The 20,064-nt window shown below is 40.9% G+C and overlaps 1 protein-coding gene across 3 annotated transcripts in view; it reads left to right on the top strand.

The window, feature by feature from the left end:
- The window catches only part of flna (filamin A, alpha (actin binding protein 280)), a 61,492-nt gene that overhangs the window by 20,677 nt on the left and 20,751 nt on the right, over positions 1 to 20,064 (top strand). For all 3 annotated transcript variants that reach the window (XM_042408047.1, XM_042408048.1, XM_042408046.1), the window contains exons 3-19: positions 6,330 to 6,581; positions 8,348 to 8,445; positions 10,207 to 10,354; positions 10,722 to 10,840; positions 11,312 to 11,389; positions 12,325 to 12,487; positions 12,632 to 12,832; positions 16,154 to 16,291; positions 16,660 to 16,786; positions 16,869 to 17,005; positions 17,145 to 17,341; positions 17,491 to 17,604; positions 17,768 to 17,911; positions 18,043 to 18,166; positions 18,608 to 18,768; positions 18,899 to 18,989; positions 19,418 to 19,587. In XM_042408047.1, the coding sequence (XP_042263981.1) occupies positions 6,330 to 6,581; positions 8,348 to 8,445; positions 10,207 to 10,354; positions 10,722 to 10,840; positions 11,312 to 11,389; positions 12,325 to 12,487; positions 12,632 to 12,832; positions 16,154 to 16,291; positions 16,660 to 16,786; positions 16,869 to 17,005; positions 17,145 to 17,341; positions 17,491 to 17,604; positions 17,768 to 17,911; positions 18,043 to 18,166; positions 18,608 to 18,768; positions 18,899 to 18,989; positions 19,418 to 19,587 (2,462 nt within the window). The remainder of the gene's footprint in view (positions 1 to 6,329; positions 6,582 to 8,347; positions 8,446 to 10,206; positions 10,355 to 10,721; positions 10,841 to 11,311; positions 11,390 to 12,324; positions 12,488 to 12,631; positions 12,833 to 16,153; positions 16,292 to 16,659; positions 16,787 to 16,868; positions 17,006 to 17,144; positions 17,342 to 17,490; positions 17,605 to 17,767; positions 17,912 to 18,042; positions 18,167 to 18,607; positions 18,769 to 18,898; positions 18,990 to 19,417; positions 19,588 to 20,064) is intronic.

Genomic DNA, 20,064 nt, shown 5'->3' with positions numbered 1-20,064 from the left:
ACTCCAGAGAGTGATTAAAACATAGTTTCAGAGTCAAACCTGAAACTGGGTTTAAACAGCATTAAGGTTTTTGCTACAATGTCTAAAACGTTTTCATAAACGTTAGTGGTAAGGAAAAAGAAAAAGGACAATCAGCTGCTAAATATCATTCTTCAATGTCAGTTATCAAACCAAACAGCCAGTCAGAGGTTATGGTCAGTATTCAAAGTGACCAATCAAAGGAGCGGACTGTCCATTCCATCCCTGCCTCCAAAGTCTCAAAGGTCAACTTGATGAGTGAGCTGGTGTTGAGCAGTCACAAGTGTGTAGGGAGGGTTGTGCTCGCATTCATCACAGCCTTGTGCACACGGAGCAGAAATGCTTCCTCGCAAGGATGCTCTCCCGCTCGGGGATACTGCGCTCGTATCGTGTGCACACACCTGGCTTTTACGTGTGCGGGTTTTGAGATTAAACACCATAGACCAAAGGCAAGGTGTCTTATTGACAGTGCTGAACAGAGAGTTGGAGAATCTAAAAAGCTTATCAGCTGTGTTGCACCATCCACTTTTATTTAACCATCTCTGTCAGAGTATAAACTTCTCTATGACAGAAGAGTGTGAGGTCCCTACATCACAAACTTCCAGACTCATATATTTTGCTAGAACACAGGGATGGATTTTGCTGCCACTTTATGGTGTGGCTGAGCTACTACTCAGTTTTATTATGGACTCGCATTGCTTTTTTTTAAATTGATAATTGAATTAAATAGACAGGAAAGAGATTCATGGTCATATATTGGTACATAAAGCTGTCTCCTGACAGACTCGCAATTGCTTGTTATATCTTATCAATATATATCATATACTGTATACACACATAGGGATACAATGAGTGATGGACAGGAAAAGGAAAGACTTCAGGTCTATCAGGACATCCCAACCAGACTTACTGTTTCGTTCTTACAAGATCTCAGATCTAATCTGCTCCAGATGTTGCAGTACAACCTGAATATCGTGTAGAACCTTTCTCCCGCTGACGTCCCTCTCTGCGCTTTGACCTCTTTTCCCCTCCCTCTCCCTCCCTGTGATGCTGAGATCGGGTCAGCCTGTAGGTCAGGGGTTGCTATGATGTCATAACAAAGTCAGTGGGGGGAGGCTGCAGCAACGAGCCAACCAGATGAGTCATGGGAGTTTTTGGGGCAAAAGAAGGATCAACCACAGCTACGCACACACTCCATACAGTAGCCTCCACACTCGGTTGACTCCGTCGCTTTCCCTCTCTCTCTCACACACACATACACACACTCGTACAAAGGGGAGGGGGGGGTATGAGTCAGCACAGGGGGAGTCTGCAGCAGTCTGTGTCCGTATATGGGCTCTGTTAGACTTGGTACGCTGTGGTCTGCTGGGAATGCTGGCAGATTCCTTGCATTTTTAATGGTTTTGTGTATGAGAGGCATGAATCAAAGAGCAACACGTATACAGCCATTATCAGAACATATGAGCACTTTCATGTCTTTGCCCTTGAGAAGGAGAAGGACAGCTGAGATGATGCTCAGAACTGGACAACTTTGATTATTGTTTTTCCAAGCTTTATTGATCTTTTTACGTCTTCCGTACGTTTTTTGGTCAACTACCACTTTTGTATACTTTCAGCTACAGAAACCGTTCAATTATCAAAATGTTCAGCTCTTTAAGGACGTTTATGCTTGTGTTCACTTTTTTTTCTACCTTTTCTACTTTTTAAAATATTAAGCTTTAACAATTTTTTACAATGTAAGTAAATGGGAGCAATCTTCAAACCTACTCCACTTTGAAATGCCACTCCTTCTGCATACTTTCAGCTACAGATGCCATTTAAACTTTAAACGGGTCACAAGACTTTCAACCATCAAACTTGTGTTCAACATTTTAAAATCTTTTACCGTTTTTGAATTATCACAGTTTACGTTTTATGCTTTTTTTCACTACTTTTCTGAGTTTATAATGGTTGTGTATTGCACTCCTTAGTGTGTCACATGACCTGTGATGATCCTCGCTCCTGCTTTTTTCAAACATTTTTGACTTCAACCCTTGTAGCTTCCACACATTTCACTTCTCATATACAACTTCTACATAGACAAAACATAGACAAATTTGTCTTATTTCAGATCATATGCATATTTAAACAATAGGACTTACACTTTTTGAATTTTCTACCTCAACGCACCAAGAAAGTCTTTCAGCTGTCTCATTGACTGTCATGTTATTTAACCTCTCACAGTCTCAGGCAAAAACACAAATGTGCCGACTTTTGAAACTGTGATTTCTCGTCCTGCTGCGGTCTCACCAGGGCAGGGGAAAAGTTAAACCTCTTACTGATCAATTACACGTTATTTAACCGTGGATAACCGGGCTTATCCGTTTGTTTCACTGGGCCAATGCTAGATGTAATGTTACCGGTAAGACTTTTGGGAGTCATGTTAACTGCTGTTGAGCCAAAGCGCAGGGCTGTTGCTGGAGTGTCCACCAGCTTTCAATCTCATGCCACATTTACATCTGACCATATGACTTACATGACTGATGGTTGATCATAGTTCTCCTATGACTTACATATGACTTCTGCATAATATAAGTTTATATTTAAGTTGTCTTGGCAACACACTATAGGTCACAGTATATTGGGCTATATAATATACTATTAAAGAATTTATTTGTTTATTTGGCACATGCCAGCTAACACAAACCCTGATACAGACACACACATACAGATTCACATACTGACATACATACATGCAGACACACACACACACACACACACACACACACACAGTGTCATTTCCAATTTTCAAAATAAAAGCCCCCAATGTTCAATGTATGTTAACAGGAAACTAGGGATGGACCTACTTTTTCAAAATAAAAGTGCTTATAGTTAACTCTTGTCAGGGCTTAGACCTCAGCTGATGTTTTATCTTTATTCCAAAAAAGACAATTAAAGGAAACTTCAACTTCACCTCAGTACACTTAAGCTCATTTAAGTCCTTGCTCTAAAACTCCCATTTGAACTTCTTTCATTGCTAACGCTATATTTTGCATCCCTTTCCAGCTTTTCTAACTATTCATACTACTTTTTCGTGCATTTTCAACTCTTATCTACAGCTTCATGCTCCATTCAAACCTTCAACTGGTCCATATCTTTAATGCAACAGTTTTATTCATTTCCTAATTTGACCCACCCATTTCCTATTTTTCCAATTCGTTCTTACTCCTTCAGCTACTTTTCATCCAAATTAATGCCAACAATCCGGTTTAGCATCAGCCTTTCAACAGCCAGCATTCACACATGCAGTTTCTACAGATGTTGTCTTTTCTAGTTGTTTGTTTAGGTCCTAATAACAGTGATCAATCTGTTGACAGAAAATGGAAACTTTTGATGGACATTTTTCACTATTTTTTTTTTTTTTACATTTTATAGGCTGACAACTATTAAATTGAAAAGACAATATTTAATTCTAATAATTATAACTTTAGTAATCATTAGTTTGTGGCCCTTTCTGCTCATGTTCTGGTAATGTTGTGGTCCTGTTCTAGTGTGTTTTGCTGTGGTGGCTGATAGACTGCTATGTGACACACCCCTGCTTTAGCTGATCTGCATTCCTACTGCAAGTACCGACCTGTGATACACATGTGAACACACCTCCCTATCAGTGCAGATGACATTTTAGCTGTCAGTTTTATCTCTTTGTCTTTAGGAGCATTTCTCTCTTGCCCCCCCCCCCCCCCCCCCCCCCCCCCTCTCTCTCCTGCATTCTTTATCTCCCTTACAATCACTCTTTCCTTTCTCTCACATGTCTCTTGCTTCTTGGCTTTTCTCTGTTTCCTCTTTTTCTTCTTTCCTACCATTCCAGAGCGGATTGAGTTGCCCCTTGGTTGCTATAACGATCCAGCTTACTCAAAGTTCCCATGGTAATGGGTCATCCAAACAGGCCTTTCGTCTGACCCTGCTCCGCTTAATCACCATGCGGAGTGTATTTTTCCACTGGTAGCAGCTGATGTCATGTATCGCAGGATTGGCATCTTTGCCAACTTTGCTCTCTGTTGGAACTCAGATGAGCAGCCAACTGAGATGGACTTAGAGATGTCCCAGATGTGGTTCTGTATGTAGGCAAAGAACTCATCTCATTTAATGGCATCTGATGTATAACTTGGGTTTTTCATTTCATTACTGGACTTCTGCTACACTCCTCGTCTTCATCATGCATTAAAGTCCCCTTCCCCCTTTGGTTTAGACCCCCGTGTATCTCAACTTTGCACTCGGACCCTTTCTCATAGTTCTTGGCCAAACAGCTTTCAGACCCTCCTTCTGCAGGCCTTAAATATTCAGCCTTTTCAGTAGCCCCAGTCCCCAACTGCAGCAGCAGCACTCTCATGCAAAAACATTCAAGAAAAAAAGAGGCTCACTTTAAAATCATTCAAGACAACATTGTTGTCGAGGTGCAGCCACTCCTACCAACAGTTACCCCAGTCAAGACAACAGTGACGCAACAAATTAAGTTGACAACGATGTGAACAGCACTGAGTCAGAATCGCCTAAAGCTTCTTCCCTGTCCAAAGATGTTGTGTTTTTATAGCCTCATTCTGTCTGTTGTCAGGCCTTCTGCATCCCTTATCTGAGCATTGATAAGTCTGAAATCACAGGGAAACATCTGCTGTCAGACATGGGATTCATGTAAAAAGACAATTACATCTGATTGACAAGAGCCGTGACACTGTTTACATAATGCATGTCTATATGAACAGACCCAGAACCCAGAACTGCAGAGAGCCTAAGGCCTATCAGGGCCCATCTGTACACCATATCAATATACCGATCAGCACCAAGCCTCAAATCCTTACGAGGACCAGAGCTTTAACCCTTTGTCCCAGGTTTTGCGGTCAACTAGGACACACACATACACACACACGCGCTGCTCCACCCTTTCCTCAAGGCTGGTCCTGAGCAATCATCCCCTCCTGATCAACTGCATCTTATGCAACATGTTTGTGCACGCTGCAGTGTGTATGTTGGGTGGTGCGTGTATGTAGTTATTTTCCTCATGCCTGGGCTAGCTTCTGGTTGCATCACTTTCTCCTCTGCTTGCAGCGGTGCATGTGGCTCTGTCTGAACACAGAGAAATGCCTCAAATGTAATGTAGAGTAAACAGACATGTTACTAGATGTGCTGCTGTGTCATTATGTTGCAATATGGACTGCTCTCTGTTTGTATGTGGGCAATTTTAAATCTGTAATGAATTATCCCAAACCTGTTGTATATTAACAGGAATAGTGTTGATACATAAAATATCCAAATTTTTCAAGAGAATGTTGGCTGTAAATACTGAAATACTTATATACTGGAACTCTTGCAACATGATTCATCCCAAAAATTTCCTTACACTCATCATGATACTCTCTTTTTTCTCTCTTTCATTTTCTTTCCCCCTTCTATGATTACCTAGGTTATGTTTCAGACAGAGATAGATTTATTTCTTCAGTTGTTTCATGTCTTGAACAGAACATGTATTCTGGCAAATTCATTTGTATAGCAGCTTTTAAACACAGAGGCATTTCAATGTGCCTTACATAAGGCAAAGAAAAGCAATAAAAACACATAGGTACATAGGTACTGATAAGCAATCTTATTTTTTTACTTTCTAAAGGGAGGCTGAATAATAATGGCCCCAGAATTGAACCCTGGGGGACTCCACATGGTAATTCGCCAGGATTTATGATCACCAGTGACAACAACATAGCCCTGTCTTTGAGATATGACCTGAACCAACTGAGGACTGTACAAGATAATCCATTCTCGACAGAACACCAGTCTTTTAAAGAATGTGCTAACACTAAGCAGCACAAGAACTGATGTTTTACCTGAATCAGTATTCAGATGAACGTCATTAAACACCTTTATCAGCGCAGTCTTAGTACTGTGATGTCCAAAAGGCCATAAAGTATCTTGTTGGAAACTATCACAACCTCTCCCCAGACCAGACCACGGTCGATGATTACTAGGTATGCATCCCACTCCCCCTTAAGCTTTACAATAGATAGCAGATAGACTCCAGGGTGAGAGAAATTTGGAAATGTGGTTCACAGATCATTGCAGATCCTCCCTGCTGAAACACTGACAGTGACACAGAGGATGACCAAAGATCAGCACAAACATTATTCTTTTCTCGTCTGTTTTTCATGCAGCTTTTTCCTCCTCCCTACATTATTTATGATCCTTTGTATGCAACTGTGTTTTGAAGGAAGGTTTCATCTTAACATTAAAATAAATGGAGTAACATGACTTAAGAGCTATCCCCTCTCTCTTCCTCTGGACTCCAGACTCTAAAGCCATCGTTGATGGGAATCTGAAGCTGATCCTGGGTCTGATCTGGACCTTGATCCTGCACTACTCCATCTCCATGCCCATGTGGGACGAGGAAGAGGAGGCAGATGACGGCAAGCAGAAGACACCCAAACAGAGGCTGTTGGGATGGATCCAGAACAAACTGCCTGAGCTTCCCATCACCAACTTCAACCGGGACTGGCAGACTGGCCGGGCCCTGGGTGCCCTGGTCGACAGCTGTGCGCCAGGTGAGCGGAACATCTTTGTGTTCTTGTGTCATGGAGAGGGATTTGTGTGTGTGTGTGCTTGTGCGGAGGGTGGGGACGTGTTTTGTGTATTTCAAAGGTCAGTGGAGATGAAGAACTAGAATGTGTGGGTGTGTGTGGTGTGCATGTGTTTCCCCCACAGCCAGGGTCTGAAATGAACACCAGCCAAATACCAAGTGCCTGAAACATTTATCCCTGGAGGGTAAAAGATCAGTCAGGGTCACCAAAACACTAGCCTGTAACTTTTTGAGATTTTATACAGTCTTTGAATTCTGTTGCACAAATATATCTGTCCTTCATGTTAGTAAGCACGTTAGACTTTAAAAAAAAAAAAAGGAATGTTCTTTAGTGTTGAGGTGTTCTGCATACAACAGTGACTGATGGCTGCAGACCTGAGGTCAGGTCAGGGAAAGCGTGTGTGCATAATTCTCATCAGTTTGAGAGTAAAAACTGAGGGCAGGTTTGATGATGAGCTTAGCAGAGCAGAGAGGAGGGGAGGTGTACTTAACCCTCCCATTATGGTCTTGTTAATGGGGAAATTGGGCAGAGAGGAGTAGCAGGGTGGGAGCTGAGTAAGAGGGGGGAGGGATATAGGTGAGGGAAAGTGAAGGATAAAGGAGGGTTCTGTTTACATACTCGGGATGTTTGGCAAACCTGTGGATCACCAACAGCCCTGAGCCGCAGATAAGGATTCAAGAAAATCTCTTATTTCCCTCCAGCAAAGGATGTCCAACAGTGTCCGAAAAAAGAACCCTCAGACTTGAGAGTCAGTTATGACAAACAAGTAAATAAATAACTGCTTACACAGACGCATTGCCAAGACAGCTTGTGTGATTATAAAGGAACATCATAACATCCAATGGATAAATTCAAGGGCAGACATATTGAGGAGCCATGGAGACTGGGGCTGTGCAATATGATTATATGTATAGTTTGACGAGAGAAAAATATCGTTTCGTATAATGCTCTATCGCGTATATCGTTGTGACGGAAATCACACTTTTTACGGCAATATTTTTCATCATTTGGAGTCTGTCCATCTTTTGCGCGGATTACATTGATAAATTACTCATCTTGGCTTTTTATTGCAAAGCTTTTATTGCACTTAAAGTAACATAATGAGTTTAGTTGTCATTGACTCTCCTCCGCCGTCCGTCTGCTGCGCTGCACACGCACGGAGGACTCAGCACCGCCGTGGTGAGAAAGAGCAGAGAAGCAGTGAGACGGTAACCATAAATGAATGCACAACACAGTAGAGACCGTCTTTATTTGTGTTATTTACCAAATTTATGCAGCAAATTTATGAGTCTCTGCTGCAGCCGCAGTGTTGAGCGGAGGGGAGGGGTATGTGGGTGTGGGCGTGTTTGTGCTTTAGAACGTAACCGCTGTGAAACAATCAGAAAATAACGTTTTATTGATCTGATTCACTGGCTTCCTCGCTACTAGCTCTCCCTCTGCTCACTCACTCTCTAGCTCACTTGACCACAGCTACTCTCTCTCTCTTTTTCTCTCGTCTTTTTTTAAAATGACAAGAATGACGTTAAAGAAGTCTTACTTAACTTTTAATATTATCAAACAAAGGGAGATGTCCTCCCCTCGTCCTAGTAATAGAATTCTGTCCCAGCATTCCATTATGTAATCTCATCATATTATCACGACATCTTTCCACTTAAAGACATTAAATGGTGATGTTTTTGTCCTACTCCTTCCTTTTAATGTGTCCAACTCACCTCCACTGTTCTCCTCAGGTCTGTGTCCTGACTGGGACCAGTGGGATCAGACCAAACCAGTGGACAACGCCCGTGAGGCCATGCAGCAAGCTGACGACTGGTTGGGCATCCCACAGGTAAAATAAAAATGGACCAATAAGCTTCATAGTGAGATTTATGTACATTTGAAATAAGAAGTAACACATTCTTCCTCTTACAAATGAAAAGATGAATTCATGAACAATAGAACACACCCTTCCTCAATTCAGTACGCTTTTGTTGCTACAGTCTTACCGGGTCTGGTATGACCACTAGCTTATGGTGGTTAATGTTAGTTAGCTTTAGATGGATATTGTATAACTGGCATTACTGAGTCAGTTCACATTATGACTCTTCTCTTCTTGCGCTACCTATAAATTAGATTTTAGCATTTACCATTATCTCAGAGCTGCTGTTTGTAGCCACAGTTGTTCAGCAAAAGTGTCATGTGATTGCTTTAACTTACTAATGGTGACTGATTGTTGTAAAGTTGGGTCAGCGTTTTGAACTCACTTTGTGTCAACAACCTTGTTTGACCTTAGTTTTACCTGACTAGATGGGTCACTTAAGGATAAATTAAAGGATAAGAATGGCACAATTTGATATTTTTTTTATTGTCAACAAATCCCACGAAAAGATCAAAACCAACAATGTGTTAGTTGGTCTCTTAATACTTTACGACTGTAAAGAGCTCCCTGTCTGGAGCTCTCAGCCCACTGTTTCCTGCTGACGATATAAATCTTTAAAAGGGCATCATTAATATAAAGTTTAATTTTGAAAAAGGCTCGGTGATTTCCTAAAAGAAGCTGGTCACTGTAGGTTTTGGAAAGTGTCACCCAAATAGAGGGAAATGGTGCATTTGTTGGTATTTGCAGGTGTGAGGCAGTGAGGGCGGTTTGTTTGTGTGTGTGGGTGGGATTGAGTCAAAATAAACTACAGCGTGTGTGTTCATGGTAATGAAGGAACATGTCACCCAGTGCAGCAGTGTGGCTCATAGATGTGTTTTTAATAGTTTTTGGACAAAATGTATCTATGACACATAAGATATATCAGACTTTACATACACACACAGTACTTGTAAGTATAGATTAATTCATTGATGGTTTGGGTCTGCACATGGGTTTTGCTAACAATAAGAAAAATATAGAATATCACCAGATTCATGACTTGAGAGATGCATAGGTTGACCATCACTGTGTGAGTTGTGTCCTACATGGGACACAACCTAATCAACACACTGCAGCAGTGCCGAGTCGTGTGGGATGTTCAATTGGAAATCAGGTAGAGGATCAGAAATTCAGTAGAAATTCAAACATTTTATCCCCTCAGTGTGTATCCAGAATGAAAATTTCAACATTTTAATAGGGAGATTTCGAATAGAATTAAGCAAATTTAGGTTTACCGCACTGTGTTGGGCCCTGGGTTGGGCCACACTTCTGAGTGTCTGACATCGTTGTGTTGGCATGATTGGCACAGCATAGCGTGCTGACAGTTGGCTCTGTGGTTGCCGCTGTTTCCGTCTTCAGCTATGCTTCTGCTTAGAAACTGACTTTGTCCCTTCCCTCTGCTGTCTCTGTGGGTTGTAAAATCAGACAGAGAGCGTGTCTGTATAAGTGGGTGCCTGCTGGTTTGCGTTAGAATTTGTCTCAGGTACTTTCTGAGCTGAAGTAGAGGTTTGGATGCGGTTTGACTAAATCACAACACTAGTTGATTTATATCAGTCTCCATGGCAACTAATCAAGACCTCTTTCAGGCTTTACAGCTGTAGCCTCCCTTCTTTTTCATCAGCAAATAAGTGAAGGAGGAAAAAAACACCCTTTCATTAGGAAAACTTTTTTTGTCTTGTCTTGCTCTCTTAGGTGATTACCCCAGAGGAGATTGTTGACCCCAATGTGGACGAACATTCAGTCATGACCTACCTGTCCCAGTTCCCCAAGGCCAAACTGAAGCCTGGCGCACCACTGAGACCCAAACTTAACCCCAAGAAGGCCCGTGCCTATGGACCAGGTACACACACACACACACACATGCACACATCTGTAGCTGGATTTCAAGAAGAAAGCAAGCAAATGTAGTTCTTTTGAGCTGGGCAGCTTTATCAGTTTAGAGCAGGGGGGATTTACATATTTACAAGGACCCAAAACTATGAGAAAGCAAAAGCAAATCTATGAGCTAATCTAAAAGGTTGGACTTGGGAGTTTAAGCTTATCCATTCACTGTAGAATGCTCTGGATAAATGCTCTGGAAAATGTGACATAGATGTTAAACAGCATGTATTAAGTTGGCACCTACAGTCAGTCCAGGATCATATGTATATGCACTGGAGATTTTTTATATACTGTTCCTACTCTCCCGCCATCCTTCTTCTCTGCAGGTGTCGAGCCTATGGGTAATGTTGTGATGAAGAAGGCTGTGTTCACCGTGGAGACCATCAGCGCAGGGATGGGAGAGGTCCTGGTTTACGTGGAGGACCCTGCAGGACACAGAGAGGAGGTGAGATACTGGTAGCTTTGGAGTGTTTAGTCTTTATTACATGGACTATGATAGCCTCTTAAAATGTTCATCTCAATGAGTCATGTGTTTGTTTTTTGAAGTATAACTAGGTAATTGTTTTGCTATGGTGTCAACAATTAGGGCTAGTATGTTGGAGCCATAATGAACTATGAGCTATGGTTATGGTTAAAACTTGGGGAAAAAGGGACTTAAAAATATGAAAGTAAAATAATTTATATAAAGCAATATACAAACATGTTAAATACAGTATGGTTAAATAAGAATGTCTTTGTCAAAATCTTTTGTTAATAATAATATAATAATAATAATACCTTTGGTGGCTTATTGTTTGGATTGCGTGTCATCATCCCCACTCAAGCAGTGGCTTATTGAATGTGGGAATTGTTGGAAGCCACCATCTCACGTACTGTGACATACTATGTTGTTCACTTCTTAAATATTTCTCTGCAGGCTAAAGTGACAGCCAACAATGACAAGAACCGCACCTACTCTGTCTACTATATCCCGAAAGTCACTGGCATGCACAAGGTAAGCTTATTTTTAAATGCATAAGGCTGATCTTATATGACTGTGATATGTCTCTCTAGACTATTTTCAGTGTATGTTGGTGGTCAAGCTGCATTGTGGGTAATGTAGCTTCCTGATTTTGACATAGAAGAATAATGCATGGAATAAACAACTTCTCTGGTTCTGCTGCATTGAGTTTGGTCCTTTTTTATGCAATGCTAACTTGATGGAGTACTCTTTAAAGGCACATAATATCTCTGGTTTATTTCTCTCTATACCATCTATGGTCAAATAACAGCAAAAATACCAAAAAAGAAATCAAAAAATAAAGAATAAAGTTTTTGTTTCACACACAAACACACTCCCTCTCTTTCACTTGCCCAGGTCCACACTGTTAATTATCCACTCTCTCTCTCTTCACGGAGTTGGTGAGGTGATGTTTACAACTCTGCTAAACCTTCATACTTTAGATCAATCCCTAGTTACTGGATCTATTTCATAATCAAGAGCTACAACCAAATCACTACATCTTAATGCAATAAAGACTATTGTGTAAATGGCCTGTAAGTGATGACTGCATAGCAACAGGAATTAAAAATACAGCATTACATAGTTAGTAGGAACTCTCTCCAAGATGATCAATATCTGTCCTCTTGATTCAGTTATCCACTTGGAAAACCTCAGATCTATAGCTAGAGCATGCCACTTTTCAATGAGAAAACAATCAATAACACATCAGTTACATACATTTTCATCATAAACAGATAAAAACAAACAAAACAAAACTAATATCCTGCCAGGTCAAACATTTTATCATAAACTGCACTTGATTTTTTGGGATTTTTTTCATGCCTGATACAAGGGGTGTTTCTGCATGTGTCTGTTTTTGTCAATCAAGAAGGAGCTGCCAGTTCCAGACACAATTTTCACTCTCTTCTACTTCTTCTTCTTTGTAGGTGACAGTGTTGTTTGCAGGGCAGCACATCTCCAAGAGCCCGTTCGAGGTGGAGGTTGGCATGGCTCAGGGAGACTCCAGCAAGGCCACAGCCCAGGGACCAGGCATCGAGCCCTCAGGGAACATCGCCAACAAGGCCACCTACTTTGATGTCTACACAGCCGGTAATAACACGGACGATGCGAGTGATGTTTGGTTTCTTTGAAATTGAAGAAGCCTGCACAAATGTTTCATTGTGTGTTTTAACTCTTACTACGCTCATTTTTCTCTGCTCTTGTATCCCCTCATCTCCCTCCTGTTTCTCTCAGGAGCTGGTGTTGGAGAGGTGGAGGTGGTGATCATGGATCCTACCGGTAAGAAGAACACAGTGACTTGCAACATTGAGGACAAGGGCAACAGTAGCTACCGCTGCACCTACAAACCCACCCTCGAGGGCCAGCACATCGTCTACGTCACCTTCGCAGGTGGTGCGATCAACAAGAGTCCCTTCACGGTCAACGTGGGAGAAGGTAAGACCGTCCTGTTGAGAAGAGGTTATAGGAGAACCAGTCCCATTACAGTATCACTACAAGTCATTCTGTATAAGATGTTACAGTAACATTCTATGCTTTAATGTGAAATGCTTTCCCTGTAAATCACCAAAATTACATTTATAGAAATCTAATCTGAATCTTAAAGGCTTTTGTACCTTAAATATTTGCTCACTCTGCTGTTTTCTCTTCAGTTGTGTGTAGTACTTTTGCTGTGTTTTCCTGCCACTTTACTGGATGTGCTATCCCTTCTCTTCTCTGTCCCCCTCCCTCCTTCCCTTCTTCTCTTTGATAGAGGCCTGGTGGTATCTCTCCTCTCTCTGGAACGGCCTCTTCCTTCTGTTGTCATTTCCTGTTTCCTGGGATCTCTCTTGGGTACCCAATGTGTGCAAGTGTGTGTGTGTGTGTGTGTGTGTCGTTGCATGCATGAGTATGCCCATGCAGATATTTAACTGCATTATCCTTTACTCTGCGTGTGTTTTTGTGGAATTGCATGTCTTTAGTTGTGACTCATTTCCCCTCTGTGGACTTGCTTTATTTGTCATCTACCTTTAAATCTCTAAACTCAAAATGACTCAAGCATCTCCAGAGATTTGTCTCCTTATTAGGAGTTTTCAATACATCCATGAAGAAATACTCTTCTTGTTCCTACATGCCACTTAGAAATTCACAAACATTTTGTTCACATTTGAATGGAAAACTACTGTAGTTTGATGCCTCATTTGTTCCAGCTCACTTGTGGTCATGTTTTATAGGAATTAGAAAGTGATATTTTGTTGGATTGTAATGAGTTTTGTCTATTTGATAGAAACCACAACCCTCGAGTTGCATTGGGTGTGTCCATCAGAAGTGTTGTTTTTGTTATTCATGTACAGATTTAAATTTTGTTTTTAATAATTTGATGAATTTTGGTGAATAATAACTCCACTAATAGATCTTCAGTTAAATCACTTACAAATAATTAAAACACTAGAATATTTGCAATATCGAAACATTTGAATTAACTCTACAGTTTTGATGTTAGGTATTTCATTCACCTTAAAAGACAGGTTCACATTTTTTCAAGTCTGTCTTAAAACAGCAGTCCGTTTTTTTTTGCTCTAATCATTCCTCCTGTTCATACTGACCATTAGAAGATCCCTTCAAAATGCACTTAGAATGTAAGTGATGAGGGATCAAATCCACAGTCCTCCTTTTGTGCAAAAATGTATTTAAAAGTTTATCTGAAGCTAATATGAAGCGTCCAAATGAATCAAACCAAGTAGATATCTTTCAACGTTACAGTAACGAGAAGTTATACTTCCACTGCAGCTCAACAGGGAAACACTGTCCGAGGAAACACAAAGAGGGAATTTTATGCTAAGAAGACTAAATGTGGCAGTTATCCACTTGATATGACTAACTCAGACTGCTGAAGCCTCATACAAGATTCACATCAACTTTTAAATGACTGTTTGGACACACTGTGGATTTTGGTCCCCATCACTTACACTGAAAGCATGTTTGAAGGGGATCTTTAAATAGCCAGTACGAACAGGAGGAATGATTACAGTGAGGAAAACCTCTTTCATTGTTTATATGGGAACCTGAGTGTTGTTTTCAGACAGACTTGAAAAATTGTGAACCTTTCCTTTAAAGCCCCTGAATACTTGGCTTCTAATCATATGTGTTTCTCTATCGCGTTAAATATTCATGGCTAAATATGCAACAATCACAGTAAAAAAAAACAAACAAACAAAAACCACCATAAGGTATTACTTAGTTAAATACTCAAAAAGCTAATCTGCTTCATCAGAACTGTGTGGTGTGGCAGTAACCAAACCACCTACACACTGTCAGCAGAATCCACTTCAAATGTTTTTAAAGCCTAAATAGTGCACTGAAGTTTGTGACACAGTGTTTTTCCCACTGAGTCCCGTTCACTTCCAACCAATGAGAAGTGAAAGAAAGAAAATTAAATACTTAGTGTGAAATAGCCAAAACTAGCATAACTTTGGCAGGAAATAGTGTGTTAACCTTAACCCATGTTAGATCCCATCACTCATAGTCAGAAACTGATTAAGCCAAGAAGTTTACAGAGCCTTTAAATCTTACAGCACATAATTGCCAGTTGTAATAACCCAAGTCTAATCCTACAGTAAAGAACAATTAAAACCTTCAAAATGTTTATTAGCTTTAGCTTATTTGTAAGATGACGCTGTGCTGTGAAATTTTTCAGTTCCTCACAATTCAAGATAAAATCTTAGAGGGATCTTCAGGCTATCATTCTTACAAACTGCAGCTTTAATTGTGTAGATGTCACATAAATAGCATAAGACTGTAAATCAATGAGACCCGAGTCCAAGCCTGGAATTTTCCAAGTTATTTTGATTCATATTTTTAATTTATTTTGATGAGAAGATAACTGATATCCAGTGTTTAGTTGCTTTTGTGATTCGATTTTTGCCTAAAGGGTTATTCTAGCAACTGAGTGAGACAGATTAAAAACAATGGTCAAAATGGAAGCAGCAGAGGTCAAGATATCCTAACTTTTAGTCTCTAGTATGCGTCAAGCTCCAAAATCGCTGAATCTTACACTTTCCCATAATGCACCTCACTAGTCTCTTTTCATTATACTCCATGTCTTTCAATCCATCTGCCCCAAGATTATAATGCAATAATTAAATTATTATCAATATACTTTTTTAAAACGTTTGGATTAATTTACCATTTATTATAGTTTTTATGCCAGGGCTGTTTATTTGACATGACCCTCTGGCATTAAAATACGTATTTTAAAATGACATTTTTCTTAACCACCAGAGTACTTAACAGTCCACTCCCTGTAACATATCTTGTGCCCGTTTTCAATGGCTTGTGTCTCTGTTCCTGTGGAGTTTCCTTTGCTTCCTGCAGGGTCATCCAACTGTGACTCAGCACGTCCTATTTTATACATAATCAGGAGATATGAAGGATATTCAACTTCCTGTGTGAGGATAAAGGCTCACTTCTAAGAATTCATTCTGAGAGTTGAGACAGATGGATAAAGAGGCACAGGAGGGGTGTGGAGGGTAGGAGAAAGGAGAGAAAGGACAATTGAAAAGCACCGAAAGCTTTCCAGTAATCCTTCAGCGTGATGGATGTACCGTTCGGATGGAAATTATTTTGGTTTCATACCATTCACCCCACACCTCATTCCTTTTATCCCCACTGAAACCACGATTGCACTCACATGTGGTCATAATGTCGGAGTCAGAATACTGAGAGCTGTTTCTATGTCTGTTTCTCACTCACTCTTTCTTTTTGTGTGTCTCTTTGCAGCATGTAACCCCAGCCTCTGCAGAGCTAAGGGTCGTGGTCTGCAACCAAAGGGTCTGAGGGTGAAGGAGACCGCGGACTTCAAGGTTTACACCAAAGGAGCCGGCACTGGAGAGCTCAAAGTCTCAATCAAGGGGCCCAGTGAGTTACACTGCATGACCCTGATGAAGGCCACAAGCCGAAACGTGTTGGTCAAACAATAAAGTTGTTCTATATACTACAAGTGTTGCTGGAGTTTTGACCTCCCCAGTGAGTTTTTACTTGTGCTCCATCTATGGTAATCCACCACTTTAGGTAAAGTCTGATATACTGTAAGCAGATTAACCCTCATAAACCTCTGCTAGCTGTGTCTGTTATTATACCCTGGTTGACAGTATGAACTCCCAGTATGCTTATGACATCATTATGCCTTGCAAACAAGAAACTATTTTTTTTACATGGGTCCTAAAAGTAGCAGTTAAGAATAAATTTAAAAAATGCAGAACTAATACGCATCACTGTGTTTGCAGAGGGTCTTGAGGAGCCATGTAAAAGGAAAGATGTCGGAGATGGTGTCTACGAATTTGAGTATTACCCCACCACACCTGGAACCTATACCATCACCATCACTTGGGGAGGACAGCACATTCCTCGCAGGTACACTCTTGTGCAGAAAAATATACTGCAATTGAACCAAATTGACTTTTCATTGTGACTGATCGCTCTTTGCTCTCTTTAGTCCTATTGAGGTCAAGATTGGCGCTGAGGCAGGCCAGCAGAAGGTGAGGGCTTGGGGTCCAGGACTGGAAGGCGGTGTGGTTGGCAAATCTGCTGACTTTGTGGTGGAAGCTGTTGGCGACAATGTTGGTACACTAGGTAAGGAAGCCAGAGAAGTGACAGTAACACACAAATAGTGGAAGAATTCTAAAAGTATGCGCTTCTGTAAGTATCCAATTTACCTTTGGTTACTCACTGACGGCTCTTCTAAGCTTGCTGTATTTTTTCCTCTGTCCAGGTTTCTCTGTGGAAGGTCCATCTCAGGCCAAGATTGAATGTGACGACAAGGGAGATGGATCTTGTGACGTGCGCTACTGGCCCACAGAGGCCGGGGAGTATGCGGTGCATGTGCTCTGCAACAATGAAGATATCCAGCACTCTCCTTTCATGGCTGAGATTGTCAACCAGCCAGGAAAAGACTTCCACCCTGACAAGGTATGGACAAACAACATCTTGTGTCAGACATACAACATAAAATTAATACCAGTTATTGCTTTTAGTGGTGTTATTTGTCACAGAGAGCAGTTTCTGTTCATAATATATAACAGTATTCCTAATCAGCTCAATGAATGTCTTTATTCCAGGTTAAGGCATATGGTCCAGGCCTTCAAAGCAGTGGTTTGGCTGTTGGAAAGCCCACTGAGTTCACAGTTGATGCCAAGCAAGGAGGAAAAGCTCCTCTGAAGATTGCAGCTCAGGTAGGGCTGTGTGTATTTAAACATATCAACAAAAATCTACTGCATGTGTAGGATTATCAGCCCTCACTCAGCCCCTCAAGCATCAACGTCTTCATATTTTACATGTTTGATTCCACTGAAACATTTTTCTTTTTTAACTCTTTGGTTTTCCACATCTCTACAGGATGGTGAAGGCACTCCTGTGGATGTCCAGGTTAAGGATAATGGCAATGGCACATATACCTGTACATACACACCACGTAAACCCTTAAAACATACTGTCATGGTCTCTTGGGGAGGAGTTAACATCCCTGACAGCCCGTTCAGGGTGAGTACACACACACACACACACACACACACACACACACAAACATTCAGAGAGAGTTTGTTTTTCCTGAAGTTTTCTCAAGGAATTTTTTTTACAGAAATGTCTCTTTTGCTTTTTTGCTTTAACTACAGATGAATATCGGGGCAGGCTGTCATCCAAACAAGGTGAAAGTATCTGGACCTGGTGTGGCCAAGACCGGCCTGAAGGCCTTTGAGCCAACATACTTCACTGTTGACTGCGCAGAGGCTGGTCAAGGTAAAGCCACATTAAACTGTTGCATCCTTTCACACAATAAATTGCTAGGGAAGTGTAGCATTTCACAGCAAAAAAAGCCAGATATTCCCCTCAGGAGTTGGGGACAAAATCATGACTTCAAATGAATGCTAATGTTGCTCCATGTCGTGCAGACATGTAAATGGCCAACTTCATAAAGTGATAATATGTTAACATTGTGTTTCCGCTGATTCTGCTAGCCCCAAGTGGCCAAAAAATAAATTAAAGCAAGTTTAAGTTCCAAATCTTAGGACTACATTGTCTTCTTTAAAGGGTATGTTTAAAATGTTTTCCCCTTTAACTCATTTGTTAAATTAAGACAATAAAATGTTTGCATAAAATGGCTATGGAGCGACACTGGGACAGTACTTTGTAAGGATTAGTGTAAGGTGTGTTATGATGAGTTTTGGCTCCTGTCCTCAGGTGATATCAGCATAGGAATCAAGTGTGCCCCCGGAGTGGTGGGACCAGCAGAGGCCGACATTGACTTTGACATCATCAGGAATGACAACGACACATTCACTGTCAAATACACTCCTCCTGGAGCAGGCAGCTACACCATCATGGTCCTGTTCGCTGACCAGGTTAGTTTAATCATGCACTATGTTATGAGTGAGAGCAGAATTTGAATGTATCATGTTTCATAGGACAGAGTGTTTTCTGTGTGCTAAATGTATGTTTGAAGACAGTTCTGCTTATGTTTGTGTTGTTCAGGCTATTCCAATGACGCCCATCAGAGTCAAAGTGGATCCTGCTCATGATGCCAGCAAAGTCAAGGCTGAGGGACCAGGACTCAGCCGCAGTGGTAAGAACACTATTCAGTAGGTTGTTCAGTGTGAAATATTTCCATGTTTTTATTTATCTCAATATTTACAAGTGCAACTTTCTCTTTCCATTTTCCATGTGAAGCTGTGGTGATAATCACCACTCATGCCAACTACCCAGTTTTTGTTGGGTTTTTTTTGCAATCAAACATAAATTAAACAAAACCAAAAAAGGTGTCTCTTCAATTACCTGTAAGTCAGAGAATTGCATTGCAACAGGCATTGGATGATCAAAATAGTAATAAAAGCTTTCACTATATTTGTATAAACTGCTTGGTGTTGGACAACTGTACTGTTGGCAATGGAGTTTCGAGAAGTTGAGATTAATTCATATGAAAATGTAAATTATCACTTAAATTTAGTCCAGATTCACATTAACTCAGATTAATCCTCTGTGTGTCTCTCTCAGGTGTTGAATTAAGCAAGCCCACTCATTTCACCGTAAACACCAAAGGAGCAGGAAAAGCAAATCTGGACTGCAACTTCAGCGGTCCAACCAAAGGGGAGGCTGTCAAGGACTTTGAAATCATCAACAACCATGACAACACACACACTGTGAAATACACGCCTGTGCAGCAGGTTAGATGGGAGAAGCACTCACACAGACACATTCAGTCTCTCTTGCTACCCAGTTTTTTTGATCAGTCAGAAACATGTTTTATGTTGGTGGTTAAATTAAGTCAAGGCAGCATTATTCTCATGGATGTATTATAAGAGCTGGATACTGGACTATAAATGGCACCCATTCAGTCCTACAGGAATTGGCGCATACGCCAAAAAAAAAGTTACTAGCTTTCGGGTTTGCTTCTGCGTTGTGCGGCCCACTGAATATGCGCAGTGGTGTTTCGGCCCATAGACTTTACGTTGTGATGACATCACAGATCTTTATATCGCTTTTCTTGGCTTAAGGAAAGTTTTACAAATATAAAACCTCCATGGATCAAAAGTTCATAATAGAAAGAGTCATAATTGACCTTGTTTGAAGTTCGAGGTGTCCTGTCAACAGTTTTAAAGACGTCTCTTTTACAATAGTGGTCTATGGGGAAAATGCTTTTT

Source organism: Thunnus maccoyii, chromosome 4 (assembly GCF_910596095.1).
Source record: "Thunnus maccoyii chromosome 4, fThuMac1.1, whole genome shotgun sequence".
Lineage (NCBI taxonomy): Eukaryota > Metazoa > Chordata > Actinopteri > Scombriformes > Scombridae > Thunnus > Thunnus maccoyii.
Note: the sequence above shows the minus strand (reverse complement) of the source record. Positions and strands in the feature narration are given on the sequence as shown.